A 19658-nucleotide genomic window follows, 5' to 3' on the forward strand; every position below is an offset into this window, starting at 1 on the left:
TAGAGTGTGAGTCCTTACCCCAAGTGAAGGAGTTCAAGTATCTCGGGGTCTTGTTCTCGAGTGAGGGAACAATGGAGCGTGAGATGGGCCGGAGAATCGGAGCAGCGGGAGCGGTACTGCAGTCGCTTTACCGCACCGTTGTGACGAAAAGGGAGCTGAGCCAGAAGGCAAAGCTCTCTGTCTACCGGGCCATTTTCGTTCCTACCCTCACCTATGGTCATGAAGGATGGGTCATGACCGAAAGAACGAGATCGCGGATACAAGCGGCCGAGATGGGTTTTCTCCGCAGGGTGGCTGGTGTCTCCCTTAGGGATAAGGTGAGAAGTTCGGTCATCCGGGAGGGACTCGGAGTTGAACCGCTCCTCCTTCGCGTCGAAAGGAGCCAGTTGAGGTGGTTCGGGCACCTAGTCAGGATGCCACCTGGGCGCCTCCCTAGGGAGGTGTTCCAGGCACGTCCAGCTGGGAAGAGACCTAGGACCAGACCTAGGACCAGACCTAGGACCAGGTGGAGGGATTATATCTCTTCGCTGGCCTGGGAGCGCCTTGGGATCCCCCAGTCAGAGCTGGTTGATGTTGCCAGGGAAAAGAAAGTTTGGGGCTCTCTGCTGGATCTGCTACCCCCACGACCCGACCACGGATAAGCGAGAGAAGATGGATGGACACCATGATGGACACTAACAATACATTATAACAAATATGAAACTTAAAAAATGCCACATTTTTAGGTTTCAGATTTCCTTTGTGCACTGCATTGATGGGGAAATGTTAGATGTGGATTCAGTGTCGCACACAGTTGGAGTTGGGGAAGTTGGAGCGCTGAGTTTCTCACACAGTCACACTCATTATTATTTTTTCTTATTGTTTGTGTTGCCTCCTATTGATGAAATACGTGGAATCATCTATTTACCCATTTTCAAAATAATTACAAATGTTCCTGTACCTTTTTGCACAGATTTTTACAGGTTTACAAAGCGTCTAATTTATTTTCATTTCACAAGCTCAAAATCCTATTGATCTTAGATCATCCATCTTTGAGTCCTAAGTGCCCCTTCTTGAATGCAAATGCACTACATAGTAGAGCCTGTATTTTTTGTTTTTCACACGTTTGTAGAACTGCCTGTGATTAGGTGTGATTGGCAGCATATGATAATGTTAAGGAACATTACAAGCTGTTCATTTAATTAAAATGGTTGTTTTGTGAGTTATCTTTGAACCCACATAGTAAGGAATTATAAAATAGCCTAATGATACAACAGGAAGAATCACAAAGTGATAGGTGTCAATCACGCTTTGAAAAAGCAATAAATGGCAACATTTGACATTTTAAAACTAATTAGTTCAATTTCAGAGGACTTGGATGAACACTACAGAAGAGAATACTTACATTGTGACTTATGAATATTGAGAAATAATTAATATGTTTAAATTGTGAAAAGAATATGTAATGTCAACTTGTTTCTAAAATGTCTTAAACAATTTGCAGGGAACAGCAGAAAGACTTTCCTTAGGAAGTTGCCTCAACATTTTTGAGTGAATCTTAGACTACAGCCACCAGCTGCTCAGATCAAGCATCATGGGAGTGAGCACAGCCTTTAAAGCTTCATAACTAACACATAATGTCTTTATTTGCTTTGTCATTGCAAACTGTCGTGTAAAGAAGAACATGAACCGGTTTATGGTTTTGTGAGCTATGACTATTTCTTGGCTCTAAAGAATTACAAATGAAAGAAAAGTTAAATAGCCCTAGGGAAAAGACTACCTGTAAAGTGGCAAAGTTCTGTGGTGGTGAGAGACCAAACTGTGATTCAATGGGAATGTAAAACTGCATGAAGATTTTAACCAATTCCAGTAGGATGAAAACTAAAGTATACATCCTCAAGGAAAGGGTGGGTATGGAAAACATTTCCTGTGAGTATCAAGATGCAAGCAATATTTGTTTTCTTTTATAGATTTGTCAGTCACATGTAAAATAGGAAATACAAATTCAGGTTATAGTTGATACATTTTAATTCAAGCTGAATAACAATGTACGGTGTCAATTGAATTGAATAAATGCAGTGTTTACTAAAAGTTAGTGGGCGTCATTAATAAACATGAGTGAGAAGTGGACCGAGTACGCTTTCCTAAGGAATCCCCAAACTCAGAGTCTTCTAAAAGTTTAAAATGAAAAAGATATAGAACATTATTTTGATATGTTTTGATATTTTAATGATATGTCATGTGTAAGAGTAAATAGTTAAACTCTTGACTTAAATAAAGAATCTTGGAAATGTTGAATTATAGAAGAAAGTGTTTATTTGGGGAAAAGAGGTAAAACATCTTATGACAGAGCTGGAAAAAAGTAGATGGAAAATAAACAAGTAGAAAACAAAATGCATGCACTCTTCTTTTGTCCTTAAACTGATGCAATCCAGGGCTTACACTGCACTCTGCGCTTAAAAAAGTGCAACAATAAACAAACCTTTCAAATGCACTCTGCTATCTTTGTTACTTTAAAAACAGATTCATAAAAATTAGGGCCGGGACTCGATTAAAAAAATTAATCTAATTAATTAGAGGCTTTGTAATTAATTAATCGAAATTAATCGCATTTTTAATCACATATAAATATTTGACCTGAGAACAGTGAGAAGCAATTTTTTTCACATGGATTTTAGTATACCATTAGGCGCATTCACACCGCAGTACTTTTCCCACAAAGGTTCATGAGAATTTAGTTCATGAGAACTCTTTGAACCTGGGGGTGGATTAGGCAAATGAAGCCGCTGACGTCACTTCTTCTGCTTTGGGTTTACTGGCAGGCCGCAAACCATTTCACGGCGTATACTGCCACCCAAAGTCCCCGGAGTTGGGGACTGGCTTCAGTAGAAGCTGCTGGGAGTCCCAGCAGCCTTCCGAGTAAATCGCCAGAACGCCGACACCTCCTCATCTCCACCGCTCCCATGTTTTATTTTGTGTTGCCATAAGTTAGTCTCTCTGCGTTTCTGCGCTGGGCTAATGCTAATAATGCTAATGCGAGGAGAATCAAATGGCGGCTTCACAAAACTTTTTGGGAGTTTTACGGGGCGTGGTTTGCAATCCGCCCAGCCAATCAGAAATATAGCTCTTTTCTCACAAGAGAGCCGTACGAAAGTCCCTGCTCTCTAGCAGCTCTCTGCTCTCTAGCAGGGACTTTCGTGGGGGTAAAAAGGTTCTCATGAACTAATTTTAGTACCGGTTCTTTTTGGTGTGAACGCGATAAAAGAGGCTAACGTCCACGCTAGCTGCTATATGTTTTTGCATTGAGGTGATACTTGAGGCTTGATGTGCTGCGGTGATATGCGAATTCCTTTTTGCATAATTTGCACACAACCGTGCTCTTATCGACGCTTCCATCCGTCCGTCCGTTTTTTAAAACAACATTTCCCACTGTTGTTCTTCACTGTGGTTTGTTGTTGTCTGAAGTCATGAACGTTAGTTGGTGCTCCAGTATAATCGGTACGCCTGAAACTCATCCAGTGAGAAACGTTCCGCGGTGCAAAAATAAGTGCGATTAAAATGCGTTAATTTTTTTAACGCGTTAATTTTTGTGTAATTAATTCATCTTAATTAACGCGTTAAAGTCCCGGCCCTAATACAAATATATCACCCGTGTCAAGACATTGGAATACTCTATCCTTACATGGATATAAAAACAAATCTATATTATTTAAAAAGTAATATAAAGTCAACTTAATGTTTGAGCTATTTTAAAGTCCTCATTTAAATACATTTCATATTAAGGAAATAAATATAACATCAGTGATTATGTGTTACAATGGCGTTAGCAACCAGAAAATGACACCGGTAATGACAAACAGATGAAAATGCTGCTTGGGGTCTGGGTGCCGTGTTAGCGGGACGTTGCGGGGCTCGCTGCTGCGAGGAGCAGACAGTGAGAAAAAATAACCGGAAAAGCATGACATGGGACCTTTAAGCTAATTATCTAGGGATACATGTCAAACATTTCACAACAATACATTTAGATTGTCAACCTCATGGTAGAGGAAGTTCATCCATGGAGATCATTAATGTCTGTCCTAAATGACATGCAAATCCTCCCTTGTTTGTCAATACATGTTACTCGGCGGTAGTAAGTAGAGGAACAATCAGATTCACTGAGGATGGAAAACATGCATGTCTGAGGACGATTTTGATCTCAAGCTTTTTCAATGTATAAGTAAATAGTTTGAATCATTGGAAGCAGGAGAGAAGTCAATGTCATTAGAGTATATCATTAAAAAAAATCTGTAACACACTTTACAGTAATCTATCCCATGGTTGTTACATTTTCACTCTAACACTAAAATGTCAATATCATGGATGTTGTAAAAAGGAAAAGGTCGGTTTATCTTCTGTTGAACATGAATGTCTGTTCCAAATTCCAATGCAATCCAGACAATAATTATGACAACAAATATAGAATATTTGCAGCCTTTTTCTTTAACTCTCAACAATAAATCAGGACATATTACTTTTATATTTGTACACTGAATATAAAACAAAAACTTTACATCAAAGGTGGTGCAGGGATTGTATCTACATATCCACTATCGCTGAGTTCTGTGCATACATGAGGTTTTCTTGGCTTGTGAAGGGCACAGTCTGTGTAGTGGTTTCCCTCGTCTTTACAGGACAGGTCAGCTGCATTCTGTTTCTGCAGGACGACCAAATGATCACTCTCCACCTCTTTCACCCTGCTGTAGTCCTCTGGTATTCCCTCTTGTCTCTGAAAGTGTATGTAGCCAGAGCTCTGGACCTTTTCTTTCTCGAGGAAAATAATATTGTCACTTTTCACCTCTTTAACTCTGCTGTAGTCCACATGCTTCACATCAACGTTTTCCACATTTCTCTGAAAATCCACATAACCTGTGTTCGTGAATGGTTTGTTGTTGTTATCCACTTGGCTAATTTCCTCATCCTTTTCCCAGTCATTTTGGTGGCAGGGTGACTCTTTAGAATGGATTTCCGAATCGAAGTGGAAGCAAGCAGGAATCAAGCTTTTCTTCCTTTTCTGAGAGTTGGACGAAAGCCAATCTTCATTTTCAGTCACAATTAGGTAATCCTCCATCTGGTCCTCCCAGACAAAATAAATAGGAGGAAAGCTCTGTTTGATGATCAGGACATTGCCGACGTCGTCAGATCCCCCACTCTGGAAGTTATTTAGAGTAATTTCAGTACATTATGACCTCAACAAAATCCCCAAAAGTGGGAAATCATGATTCAGTGTTACCTGGAGAAGTTGAGAATTGATTCCTCTTATCTTTGGACCAGGAACAGGGGGGAGAACCCACTGCTTTACCCTGGGGAACAAAGGGGAGTCAGTCAAAGTATCCTCATCTTGACTTTCTATTAAGAGTTATACATATTTTTTGCCAGAGATACATACGATTTCCTCTTCGCAATTAAAATCAACCCTGCCATTATGAATAGGATGGCAGAGAGGATAGAAATCAACATCGACAACGGTCTCTCATTCTGAAGATCTAAGTACAACAGGACAAAATAAAAAACATTTTCAGTAATTAGTCATGCTTGCAACAGTGGCTGCCTCACCAAAGAGCTTCTGAGACTTACAGTTGGAGATTTTCACAAAGGTGGTGTTGCTCCACTCGCTCCAGGAGCCGTGATCTAGTAAGCAGCGGACCTGCACTGTGTACACCCCCCCAGGACTGACGCTGTACAGGCTGAAGTGAGTTTGCGTGCCTGACGTGTACTCCTAGAGAAATACAGAAGACAAAAATCACCACGTTGACCTCATACCCAGATTAAGGTTAGATGTTGGTCAAATGGTAGTTGCAAACAAAAATGGCTAAAAGTATTGCAATATTATAAAACAATATTTATCAACTATAGCTTGTTTTTACTTTGTGTGTAGATGATCTTAAAAACTGCACAGATAATGAAAACTACCCTCGTTTTTGTTAGTTAGGAATCAAATGATTTTGTGATTCCTAACCAACAAAAACGAGGGTAGGGAGAAATAAAAGAAAGACATTTTTTTTTTTCAAAAGGAGTAAAAATAAGGTGAAACACTTTATTTGTATAGTTTTGTTTTTCTTTCATTTAATGTCCTTATGTTATTCAATTGTTCTAATGGGCATTCTTTTTTAGAAAGGTATCATAATGACTCCAATTAATTATTACTGCTGCAATACATTTATTTTAACTGAATTACAGTAGGATGATTAAAATATGCTGAATGAAACGGAAACAGAGTCTGTAGAATAGAATTGGATCAAAGTTGAAACTCCTGTTGACAGTCCTAGAGGAGACTGTTATTGCCCTCTACTGGATTGACCAAACGACTGTTTAACAGTGTACCTGATTTCAAGAGAAGTTATAGATAATTACAATTTTCACCAGTTTGGTCAGACAACTTTGGGTCCCAACAGGGGCGGATCTACGGGGGGGCAAGGGGGGGCAGTTGCCCCCCCCCCCCACTGTAGAGCCTTGCCCCCCCAGCTGCCCCCCTAACTTGTGTTTCCCTAAAACTGTACTAAAACAAACCTACACTATTTCCACAAGCTTCTCAAGCAACAAAACAAGCATTACATTAGTTAAAAGTGAATCATTTAAAATATAATTTTAGGCCCGTTAAAAACGCAGCTACGGCCCTGCATTAAACTGCGGAGCGGCGTTCACACAGACCGCGGCTCACACCGCTGCAGAGAGGGAGCGAGCTGTCCCAGCACCTATGGATCAGCTTCCCCTGGGAGCATTTCCCTTTCCACTAGTTTTGTTTTTACTAAGGACGAGAGCTTGAAACTAAATATTAATAAAACGCTGTCGTTTGAATCGATAGCGTTTAACAGACGGGCGCTGTTTGGGACGTTACGTTACAAAATACTACGCAGACAGCGTTAGCTGGGAGATCGATCACTTTGCTAAACTACGCGGTAGCCTACTATTAAATCCACGTAAACTACACATCACAGCCATGAGGCCAGATCAATGAAACCAGGATACATCCTTTACTGTAAAAACTGGATCCAAACACAGCTGCCTGTGTGCGCTTGATCAATACTTTCTGATGTTATATGATATGCTACATATTAGCTAGGCTACATGGCCCTAACACGTAGAGTTATACAAGCATTTGTACCAGTGCTTTTCACAAGTAGACTCTTGCAGGCCAGAGTATAGGAGTGATTCAACAACAACACAAAGACATATGAGAAGTGATCAGGACGAACAGAAAGAGGAAAAGGAAAAGAGAGTTCACTGAAGAGACCAGGAGGGTCAGAGCAGGAGGAAGAGGAGGAGATGAAGAGACCAGGAGGGTCAGAGCAGGAGGAGGAGATGAAGACATTAGTGAAGAAGAAGAAATGTATGTGAGGAATAAAGATGAAGTATCAGAAAGAGGGACAGAGGCAGGGATCAGGAGGCAGATGAAACTCCAGCTGGACCACATGGTATGTTCTTATTCTCCTTACATATTCCATTACAGCAGCACAATCTAGCAGCTCTTAGTATTGACAAATATTGATTGAAATGTGTTGCTGCACAGGTCACCTTCTGCTCTCTGAAGAGATGGGTGATGTCATTTGTGTACTTAATTATAAATTGAAATGTTGAGCTTGTCAATCTTAATCTGAAAATACAAAAACTGAAATATAGGTAAGAGAAGAAACTGACACTTTTGTGATGTAATTCCCTCAATGCAGATCACACATGGACTGATCCATTATTTTAATAGGAGGGTAAATGGTATGGCGTGACGGGGTTGAAACAAACTGAGGGACAATATTGCAATTTCATAGATAATTCAAGTATTTTTTCAGAATTTCTTTTTGATCAGTTAAAGTTGACAAGCATATGATTATATTAGCAGCAACATTTTGGGATAATTGGCCATTTTGATTGGTTTGATATTAAATTAATATGTAATAATGCTTAGTGAGGACATGCAAATATGTCTGTCTAATACTAAGAAAACCAATTTTTTAAAAACAAAATATATATTTAGTTTTACATTGTAATGCAAAAAAACCTGTTCCATTAATTCATTGCTTTAAAATACATTTTGTAGTTTCCTTTCATTTCAAATGGTTGAGGTAAGCTTGGGGGACTCAAAGGGCACCCGATTGTTTGTCTGAACACCTTGTTTCTCTTGTGCATTAAGAACACTTGTGTTAGGGCATGAATTAACAATAAATAGGTTATACACAGTATAAAATACCACGTACTGTCCGCCCTCCCATGCCACCCTGGCATGACCTCTTGCCCCCCCCTTTGCCCCCCCATGTAAAATGTTCTAGAACCGCCACTGGGTCCCAAATGCCCCAAACATTTTTATTCCAACTCTGTACTTTTCCAGTTTTTTCTACCAGCCAGTTCCTTGTTTTAATTTGTGTTAATCATGTTTCTTAAAGGAAAATGAAGTGAAAGAGGCACATTTAGGCTTGATCTACATTGGCTTCCAGTCGACCAAAGAATTGATTTTAAAGTACTATTGCTAGTTTTTAAATCATTACATGGTTTAGGACCAAAGTATATTGTTGATCTCCTACATAATTACGAGCCATCAAGGTGCCTCAGGTCTTCTGGGACGGGTCTGCTATCGGCTCCGAGAGTAAAAACAAAACATGGAGAGGCAGCATTTAGCTGTTATGCCCCGACACTCTGGAACAAACTACCCAAATCATGCACGTCCGCAGAAACGCTTACTATTTTTAAATCGAGACTAAAAACATATCTCTTTGCCGCTGCTTTTAATTGAGATGCTCATATTCGAACTACAGTATGCCTTTTAAACATGTATTGTTTACCTGTGGTGTTTATTTTTATTATTTTATTATCTTTGCTTTGTAATGTCTGTTGTAAAATTGTATAATGTGTTTTTAATGTATTTATTTGTTTTGTAAAGCACTTTGAATTGTCGTGTACAGAAAAGTGCTATATAAATAAACTTGCCTTGCCTTGCCTGTTTCACACTTCACTTTGCAAATGATGACTTGGATACAGTCAGTCACATTAATATATATTGTATATATATATATGTATGTACACATATATTTATATAGTTTGTCCACTGATTATAATTGCAAAACAAAAGGGCGTATTACTGTTCATACAAACATATAGTAAGTGATGAAGAAGAAAGTAGTGCTGAAACTAATCTGCATATAATTTTTCTGTGTTTTTATTTTTGTCAAACCCTTAGTCCAAAAGTGAAAGATATTCAGTTGGCTATCATATAGGACTAAGCAAATGATCACCATTGAGAAGCAGGTACCTTTGTACTTAATCAATTCATCAGCTTATGGTTTCAGCTCTAAAACAAACCTCTAAAAGAATCTGAAAACATTTATAACAGATTTTAAATCATGGATTGTCTAGTTTCGGCCCTCGTAGTGAAACACTGTCCTGCACAACAAACATACTGTGAAGCATCCCATGAGTCCACATTTAGTTTTGGGAACTCAAAAGGGTAACACAACTGTAATACTACTTGATGCCACTGTGAAGGATGTGTTTGTGTGAAAATTATTTTGTAGGAATTCAGTTTTTACAATTTCAAACCCACCTTCCAGTTGTTGCTGTTATCTTTTTTGACCCTTAGTTCATATTTAATAGTGACCCAACCGGACTTGGTGTCTGTGTTAGAGGGAGGCATCCATCTGACGTGGAGACATGGACTGGCCTCTCTCTCTTCCACCCGCAGCGTTACATTTCCAGGAGCATCGGGCTTCACTGTCGAGACAAAACAACAGTCTGAGCCCAGAGTCATACAAGAAATGCTGTGCGCTAAATTATTAAGCCAACATGCTAATATATTCAAAACAACAATACAAAAATTACTATAATTAAAATAGATCCTGTCAGTCATTGTAAAGAGAAAACATCCCCGAAATAATTAAAAACAATATAACCAACGTATTGGACAAATACAACTGTTACCTGTTACCTGACGAGAATTTGAGTGATCACAAAATAAGATCAGCATTCCTCCTGAGAGGGACATTTTGTGTGTACCAAGTTTTATCAATCCATCCAATATTTGTTGAAATATTTCAGTGGACAAGTGGAAACTGACATATAGCAGTGGGGCTATAGAAAGGTACATTTCATGTCAATCCATACAATAGTTGTCGAGGTATTTCTGTAAGTTAAGATCCCTCAGACAAAATCTAATTAAGTTGATTCATTATTTTCCTGCATGCAATGTGTTCCTGCTCCACATGTACAGTAGTAAGGAGACCACATTCAAACACCAAACTAAAGCTGTGAAATCTGATCCTGGACTGTACACAAGTTTCACACCAGTCCCAAACCAGTTCCTCCTCATTCTGTTCAGGCTTTCTTCTGTGCCTCTTTTCCGTCTGTCAGTCATTTTCCATTCTTCTAAACTCAATAAGGCTGCACAGCCAATAAAACTGATTAGCTGAATTAATACAGATCATGTTCTGCTGCTTGCTGTCTTCTACTCTAAGGAATACACAGATCGAGGGGCTGTCAATAGGTCAAAGGGTATCGCTTCAAGTGTGACACAAAAACACCAGTGAGCAAGGAAGATATTCTATAAATATTCTGGATTATAAATAATTCAATACTCTAATATAATTGAATGAGTAATTAAACATGTTTTAACTTCATTTGATTTAATCAGTGGCAGAAAACCTCAACTATTTCCTTTGTGATTCGTTGTTATCAAGCAACAGACCATAAAGGAATGTGACCATTGATAAAGACATTATAGTAAAAGTAGTTCAGTGAAGAGCCAAATCCACTGGAATTATATTCCACATATTTGTCCAAGGTCCAGAAATAACACTATAAGGATCAGATTTTCAAAACAAATTAATTCTTCATTAGTTACTGTGTTTGTCTACATTTTGGTTTTCCTGCTTGGTATCATTGTCTTTACTTAAATATAAGGATGATGTTCATATCTTTATTTGTACTTATTTTTGGTAGAAACATACCGATTTCCATCACATCCATCTTGAAGGGGTCTGAAGTGGCATTCCCGAGGGCATTGGAGGCCATTACAGTCAGGTAGTAGTCGACCCAGATGGAGGTGTGGTTCTTGTCAAAGAAGCAGGAGTTCCTGCCAGCTGACAGATAGTCCGGACACTCGTACGTCCCCTCCAATCTGTACGTAGACAAATAAGACCTTCAGTGAGCAGTGAACACTGCTCAGGGCATTCTGCTGACAGGACAGCAAGTCAGCATCGTAAAACTGTGCTGTGGGCAGTAAATACATGTTGACATTCAATAAACAAGTACAAGGCTGGACTTGATGTCTACACAGTCTGTTCATAACCACTACAACATCATCCTTAATGTCAGACTTTTTGTCACTAAAAACAATGCCATGTATTGTGGCCTTTTTTAAGATTGGAATTAGGCAAATATACATGCTAACATCAATTAACTAACATGCTGATGACAAGCACTAAACACAAGCTACAGCTGAGGGTGAGTATTGAAGTTATTCGGGCATTAACCGAAGTATTGGTTAACATCAATGGCATTGGGGATCCCTAGTAAGGATTCATCCTCAGGGGACCTTGACTGTTTGTATAACGTTTTATGGCAATCCTTACAGTAGTTGTCGAGATATTTCGAACCAAACTAGTGGACATAAAAATTGATGCTGCCAACATTTGCAAAATGTTTAACCAGCAGCTTTTTTACATTTTCTCAGGCCAGGACGAGTGAGGGTCACACAGGTGAAACGTTTTGGAGTCTACTTGCACAGCAACAAAGATTCGTGCCCAGCTGACCGAGCACTACTGTGTCCGCAAGAGAGCCGGTAGTTTTCCACTCGCCTGTCTCCAACAGTACAACTCAACAACAGAAGCTTCACTTTCACTGGTGTGGGTGATAAACTCCTTGGTCTTTATGGGACTTCTTGGGGTCAAAACATACCGTGAGTACTGGTTTGATGTTTTGTTTTGGGTCATTCACCTCGATCTCACCTTTCCTACAACTTTTACTGTGACCTGTTGAATCCATGCACAATTCTCAAATTCCAAGTACATTCAAAACAAAGCTAATTGGACTGACCTTTCTCTCTCGTAATACAGGTGGTGGGTGGTGGGCAGCCCCCCATCAGAGCCTGGCTCCCACCAGCAGGTGAACGTCTCCTTCTCTGGGGACCTGCAGCTGAGCAGGACCGGTTTCCCTGGTGCAGACATGCCTTTCAACACATGAGACAAACAAACCTCAGCGCGTAAATCAAAACTCAGTAGCAGTAATATATGAAACAACAGAAACGTATTTAAAACGACAAGTTAATGGGCTGTTTTGAACCTTTGTTTAATGAAACTGGACACGTTTTTGAAATATGTGTATCTAAGATTTCTTCATCCAACCAACAACCCTGGAAGATTGGATTTGTTTCGACACAGTATTGAATAAGTTGTTCTTGTTCTCTTGTGACATCTATTTTAATGCATTTTGCCGGCATGGTGGATAATCTAGAGAAGACACTGTGAGCAGCATCCAGTTTATTAACATAGTTTGGTTTAATTTATTTTATAGAATACAATTATCTTAGGTACTTTTCTTTCAGCAGTAATGGAACAATTTGTAATGCTGTGGGCACTGAAAAAATATCAGAGGTAGATCTCCAAACTTATACAAATAAATCCAAAATCTGTTTGTCTAGTTCAGTGGTTCCCAAACGGTGTGCCGCGGCACACTGGTGTGCCGTGAGGCAAGTCCGGGTGTGCAGTGGGATTTTGTGACAACCATACGTTATTATTGCAATATACAACTACACAAAAATAATAATTTTTAATTTACTATATCAGTACTTTGTAGGTTTATATGTACGTAATCTGCGCGTCCACATCTCCAAGTGCAGTGCTGCATAAACATGGCTGAGTCAGCAATAACTTTCCATGGGTGGAGGCAGGGCCGTTTCTAGCTTTTTGGGGGCCCTATGCAAGATGCTGTTTGGGGGCCCTAGTTTTGATAGTTTTTTAACTTCAATGGCGGGGATTCCGAAGCCTTTAAGATGATCTGTGGAGATGCATCAATCTGTTACACTTTAATAGGAAAACAGGCTAATTTCACGAAAACCAAGCAATTGAAAATGACAAAAAAAATTATATTAAAAAGGTAAAAAATAAGGTTCCTCTATGTCAATAAATGCAAGAGATGCAGCATTTTCTCAGCTGTCAGCCCAACGATGATTTGGACTTTTTTACCCCAAAAACCCAAGCCACAGCTTTGCTATCATTGCAGTTTAGTCGTGTTTATATCCTACATTGGATTTGTAAGCATATAATCAGGGCTGCACATAACTGGTGCGCAGGTGCGCATGCGCACCTCCGCCAAAAAAAGAGCACCGGGTCATTTGAAACAAAGCGCATTTGCGTACCAACATTGAGAGAGGGAGAGAGAGAGAGAGAGAAGGGAGAAGAGAAAATAGAAAATAGAGGAGAGAGAGAGAAGAGAGAGAGAGAAAGAAGGATATTTGCGAGTTGCATATGAACCATGATATGAACTCAGGGCCGGCCCGTAGCACTGGCTAGATGTTCGCCTAGGGCGCCAGATCTGGGGAGTCGCTGCGCTGGCAGTTCTGGGAGGGAAAAAAACATTTTGACCGTTGGGGCTCATCCTAATTTTCGGCCTTGATGTAACAATATTCATAATTAAGTAAATGTAACACCCTTTTCACCCCGATTACACGTTTCATTTGCCCTGTACGATGGGCGCTGTAAGTGATGAAAATGGGGGATGTTGGTTTATCTGGCGCCCGCAGCTCACAGCCAAAATGCGAGGGAGAGAGGGAGGGTGCACCGGTACCAGCGCTGTTGTTATTAGAATCTGGTGCCGTGCTAGCTGCTCTAACGGATATAAGAAGAAGATGTTTCTACAATAATGTGGAGGGAGAGTCCTCTCCAGTCAGACTGAGAGGCTGATACTACAGCTCAGTGAGGTAAGGACTCTTAGTCTAAGTTCAAACGGTTTGGTCACAATTTATGTAAACACATATTTCCAAGGCACTCCTTTATAATTATTGGGATAAACAGGTTTCAAATCATTCCAATGTATAAGACAGTAACCAAAAATATCCTTTAAAACTGGAGAGATAAAAAAAATGCATAAATAAATAAATGTTAAGGTAAAATAAGATATGAATGAACAACACAAATAAAATAAGTTACATTCATTTGTTATTGGCTATAGGTGGTTATGTTCACATACTTATTTGATTACATCCACTTGTCTAAGATGACAACAGCAAGCAGCTAATCACAGACTCAACCAGAGAGAAAGTAGTAGGCCTACATCATTAGCTACCATGTCTGACAGAGAGGAACAGTCAGGAGGGTAGTGATGACAGCTTGTAGGATTACTGGTCGTGCTAATGTTGTCTTGTGTTCACCTCTGCATGTGTGTTCTGTGTTCACCTTTGCACGTGTGTTCAGTGCCGTGTGTCTGGCAAATAAAGTCAAGACCCCCTCAAAAGTTACGGTTTATTTCATTTTAAGGATGAGCACCAAGAAACATCTCCAGGTGCTCCTTTGAGAACCAGGGCAAAAAAGTTATGTGCATCCCTGCATATAATGCTTCACCGAACACTCACAGGAGGGGGCTTGGCTGTCTACAAATAAAGACGGCTCATTTTAATTCTCCCCAAATATATTGAGGCTGAACCTGAACTTTGAATTCTCTGCTCCCATCATAATCTTGGCGATCTTGTTAAAATTGTGGATGCAGAATTAAAAATACTATGTAACTGGTTTGCAGTTAATAAATGATCCCTTAATGTGTCCAAAACAAATTACATGTTATTCAATACAAAGTCTGAGAGTAGAAATGACTACATTATACGGATTTGCAATACAGAGATAGAAAAAGTTGGTGCATGTACATTTTTAGGACTGCTTGTTGACGAAAAACTCAATTGGAAGCACTATATACATTATGTACAGACTAAACTGTCAAAAACAATAGGTATTTTGTATCGCACTAAGAACATTCTTGAAGAAAATATACTCTTTATAACAGTCTATTTTTCCCTTACCTTTGATACTGCTCCGAAATATGGGGAAACACGTACCCAACAAATCTACAAAAAATAATAACATCCCAAAAAAAAGTATTACGAATAGTCTGTGGTGTTGGTAAATATGAACACACAACTCCCATATTTAAAAAAACTCAATCTATTAAAATGTGTTGAGAAAGTACAGCTTAAAACAGTACTGATTATGCACAACATTTTCCATAAGAAAATGCCTAATAACATTCAAAAGCAGTTCCAAACCACAGCGTGAACATATGAATGTAAAAAAAGTCACTTGAAAATAAATGTTCACAATGTTTATATGCAATTGTGCATATATTATTATTATTATTATTATTCATTTGCCAAGTGCATGTGTACCTATGTATATATAGTATTTTTATTTCCAAAAAAAGATAGTTGAAACTGCTATTGACATGTGCAGAAAATGACCCTATATCTAGTTTTCGTATATATATATGCATTTATTGTTTTCCTGCCCTAACTTTTATTTAATTTGTTCTCCTGTTTTCTTTATTTCTTTGTTCTCCTTCATTTCTATATGTTGTTGACGCAATAATGCCGCTGTATTAGGATGATGCACGGGAGGGCTACTTTCCACAAGCTATGCTTCAGCCCTCCCGCTTCTACTAATTTTGTTAATCTTTGTGTGTATGAATTAAACCTTTTTTGTTTTTCGGATGAATAAAAAATAAATAAAAAATACTTTCAGCTTGGGGGCCCCCTAGTGGCCGCGGGGGCCCTATGCCCCCGCATAGTCCGCATATAGGAAGAAACGGCCCTGGGTGGAGGTATGCCCATTATTTTGAGTTCGTCCGAAGAATAGACACGAATGTGAGGGTGAGGTGCAAACTGTGTCCAGGCCAGAAGCTGTTATCCACTGCTGTAAATACCACGTCAAACGTAGTGTAGTGTAATATATTATTTTATTTAAGTAATATGTAATATATTACATTTTTTTAGTAACGACCCCATCTTGATTGATTGATTGAAAAGTTTATTAACAGCTTGTATATTGGGTACTGTACAGTACAGCTCAAAACATACAATTGTTAAGGGGATGCAGACCAGAGAAAGACTTTCGTCTTGTTTACATCAGGGTCCCCCATTTCCAATTCATCATGTCATTTAAGACATATAAGACATACAGATGGCTTATTTACAATTTACATACAGGTGGTTTTTTACATACAGATTGCTTATTTACAATTTTCATTTTAGATTTCGTTCTAATACATCCTAACCGGACATTTAAGACATACCAAGTCTACAGATATACAGTTAGTAACAGAGTCTAAAATGCGAGTATATACATAGATGGGGGGGGGGGGAAGCTGTCCATTGAACGACAGGTTGAGATTTGTACCATTACCGGGGCCAGTTTTGCAATGCTCTCCCCCTGAAGGTGCTCTTTAAGAGAGGTTTTGAAGGTAAGTATAGTTTTACTTTCCTTTACAGTTGTGGGAAGAGCGTTCCACCTTGATGTGGCATAATTGCGAAACGTGTATTCCCCCTTTTTTGTGCCAAATCTGGGTTTCACATGATTTGTGGAGCTCCCTCTGGTGTTATGATCATGGTATTCCTTGACCTTTGGGAAGAATTTTGACATGTACATGGGTACCATAGAGGTGTAGTGGATCTTGTAGACCAGGCCCATTGCAAGTAGCTGTACTCTGTCGTCTACTCTAAGCCATCCTAGGTTGTCAAAGTGGGCAGAGGTGAGGTGGGTTCTAGATGAAAGGTCAAGCAGTAGTCTGACCAGTTTATTTTGCGATGTTTGAAGTTTTATTTTTAGCGCCTTGGAGGTGCTATGGTACCATGACGTGCAAGCATAGTCATAGTACCCTTGAATGAGTGCTCCTGCCAGAGTTTTCAGGGTGTTTTTGTTGACCAGAGAGGAGATCCGGTATAGGAATCTAGTTCTTTGATTGACTTTTTTTTTTGGAGTTGGCGTTCTCTACTCTGATTTACATGAAGAACAACAGGAGGTCACGGCTCTCTGTTGAACAGGACTTGCGAGTGGCCCTCTCCTCAGTGCCACCAAGGATTAAAAAATTCTGTGCGCCCCGACAGGCACATGTATCTCACTAATTTGTAAGTCGGCAAAAATATTTACAATAGCACATGTTTCAATGCTGATTGCTGAAATGTTACATTTATAATTTGTAGTTCAGGACCATGGACAATGCAGCTTCCTTGCATTGACAGTTCTCTGTGCTGAATTTCTGCTGAGTTTCCTTTGCCTCATTTTTAATTGTGTGACCTGTCTGGTTTAAAGGAGTGTGTTGCTGCTTTGATGAAGCCTAATTTGATAAAGTTTCAAATTAATTTCTGAAATATTTCGTTAATAAATATTTCACGAGTAATATAGTTGTCTTTGTCACATTTTATTTGGCATTAGTAAATAATTATGCACATTTACAGATATTTTACATGATATGAGTGATAACACGTGTTATAAGGGCTATTTTGCACAATAGGTGTGCCTTGAGATTTTTACTTGTCCTTTGGTGTGCCTTGGGCACAAAAAGTTTGGGAACCACTGGTCTAGTTAGATATATATATTAGTGGAGGAAAGTATTTTTATTTATTCTTTTGTAAACAGACCCACAACTAACAAAACAACTAACCAAACAACTCACCAAACAACTAACCAAAACAACTAACTAAAGAGCCTTTCCACTTACTGCTGGACTGCACAGCTGCAGTCAGCAGCAGGAGCAGTGCCCCCCGAAGATCTCTCCTCATCCTGGCACAAACCGTCACACTGCTTGGTCCGAAACAGGAAGTGACATTACCAACAAGCGGTTAATGATGCGATATAAACCCGTGGGTTGGCTGCGTGCCTTGTTTTTACCTAAAACAAGGAGATATAAAGGGAAAACAACGAGGAGAAGCAATAATTGTTTGTACATGTTGTAGCCAATACATAAAGGCCCTCACCAGATGCAATCGTAACATGATATACTATGAAGAAATATGTGAGAATCAACAGGACAGTATAATTTCATCAACTCTTTCATCGAGGGGATCTGCAACATTACCCAAAAAAAGCTTATAGAGTTGTGAAGGCGAGACTGGTTTCAAATATCGGTTTACCAGAATTAACTCTAAATAGGATTCAACTATAACCTGGTGGTATTGTGTTAAATTAGTCAAACAAAACATAAATGTTCAGTTTATATATAATACGCAGAAATATAATTTACAACTATTTCACAACTTACATTTTTTGTTTGTTTAGCTCATCTCACTCACTGGTGTAAAAGTGAACATTGGAAATAGCTGCAATGGAATTTAGACCAATTTTATGCACTTCCCTATTTCATAAAGCTCAAACGCATACATACACACACACACACACACACACACACGCACACACACACACACACACACACACACACACACACACACACACACACACACACACACACACACAAATGCACACACGCACACACACAGACAGGCATATGTGACAGCCCACTTCCTGCTGTTTATGGCAGATTTATGCTCCCTGGATCAGACTGCCTGATCTTTTTAACACTGAACTGCTTGATGCAATATTCACCTGAAAAGGTGTGGGAACGCTTCGTCCAGCATGTCATTTACAGGATGCCACAATGGTAGGAGGTTACACCTGTGTAATTATGTTTTTCTTGTTTTTTATACAATAACCTCAGTGAAAATTAGTTTCATGAGTTTGAACAAAATTGCTTGAGCAAGGCGGGCTACAGGAGGCATTTATTTCAGTTCTGACAGAAGACAAGCAGAGATTGACATTTTAAAAATAATAAGCTAAATATTTAGCATTAAACTTGAATTTAGCAGTTTGTCTGTGGTATTATGAATGTTATATGCACATGGCAGCCATTCGTACAAATGATCAAATCACATATAAATGCATCACAATTTATCTTTGCGTTCATATATCAGACACAACAAGTTTAAATCCTCAATTTTTCTGTGCCAAGACAAACAAATAATAATATCAGGATTAGCTTGGAATTTAAGATTGTCATTGCTATATCTACACTAGCTATACTGTGCATGTGACAATAATTCCTTAAATGGAAGGATGCTTCAGTGCCCCACCATAATGTAAGTATTACTTTAGACAACAAGTCACAGAGATTAAGAACACAAAAAGCAACTGTGATAATATAGCCTATCCTTAAATAATCAAATAAATAAATGCTCTCTTCAGTTTAATCATATAGTGTTTTGTTTTTGTTGTAGGCCTAGTTATCAAAATAATAAAACAATACACAGCAATCAAATGTGTCGTTGGCCTATGTGATCACAGAATATGTGAAAATAACAGGGCTTTACACTGCTTTTAATAGAAACTGAGAACTACACACTAAGCTACTCGAAGGTAATAATAAGTATGTTTAATGCGTATTATTACATACAGTACACAAACTCAATGAACATTATTAAATCTGTTTACTTACCTCTTCAGGGCGGGTTTTGCTACATAAAACTGGTGTTGACACATCGACAGAGACGAGAAGCCTTCTTCAGTTTTACATTACATGGACGATCTCTTCACACCTGACAACCGGTGTGTCCGGCACCTCAGCTATGAAATGATTTTGGGTAGGAGGTGTCCTGTGAGACATGGAAGGGGAGGGGCTTGTTGTCGTCA

At 39.1% G+C, this 19658-nt stretch overlaps 1 protein-coding gene across 4 annotated transcripts; it reads right to left on the bottom strand.

Annotated features, from left to right (window-relative positions):
- Positions 1 to 4438: 4438 nt before the first annotated feature.
- On the bottom strand, positions 4439 to 19587 carry prlrb (prolactin receptor b). 4 transcript variants are annotated; one of them, XM_034225307.1, is made up of 9 exons: positions 19465 to 19587; positions 17698 to 17867; positions 12034 to 12166; positions 10947 to 11116; positions 9548 to 9714; positions 5596 to 5737; positions 5408 to 5504; positions 5252 to 5321; positions 4439 to 5170 (listed from the first exon to the last, which is right to left on the bottom strand). In XM_034225307.1, exons 2-9 carry the CDS (start codon positions 17756 to 17758, stop codon positions 4529 to 4531), a joined length of 1482 nt encoding a protein of 493 aa, XP_034081198.1. In that variant the 5' UTR covers positions 17759 to 17867; positions 19465 to 19587; the 3' UTR covers positions 4439 to 4528. The 4 variants fall into 4 exon arrangements, with proteins under 4 accessions (XP_034081198.1, XP_034081196.1, XP_034081197.1 ...); XM_034225305.1 differs by having other exon boundaries at positions 17698 to 17780; positions 19465 to 19584; XM_034225306.1 differs by having other exon boundaries at positions 17698 to 17777; positions 19465 to 19583.
- Positions 19588 to 19658: the final 71 nt, after the last annotated feature.

The sequence above is a fragment of the Gymnodraco acuticeps genome, unplaced genomic scaffold (genome assembly GCF_902827175.1).
Source record: "Gymnodraco acuticeps unplaced genomic scaffold, fGymAcu1.1, whole genome shotgun sequence".
NCBI classification, from domain to species: Eukaryota; Metazoa; Chordata; class Actinopteri; order Perciformes; family Bathydraconidae; genus Gymnodraco; species Gymnodraco acuticeps.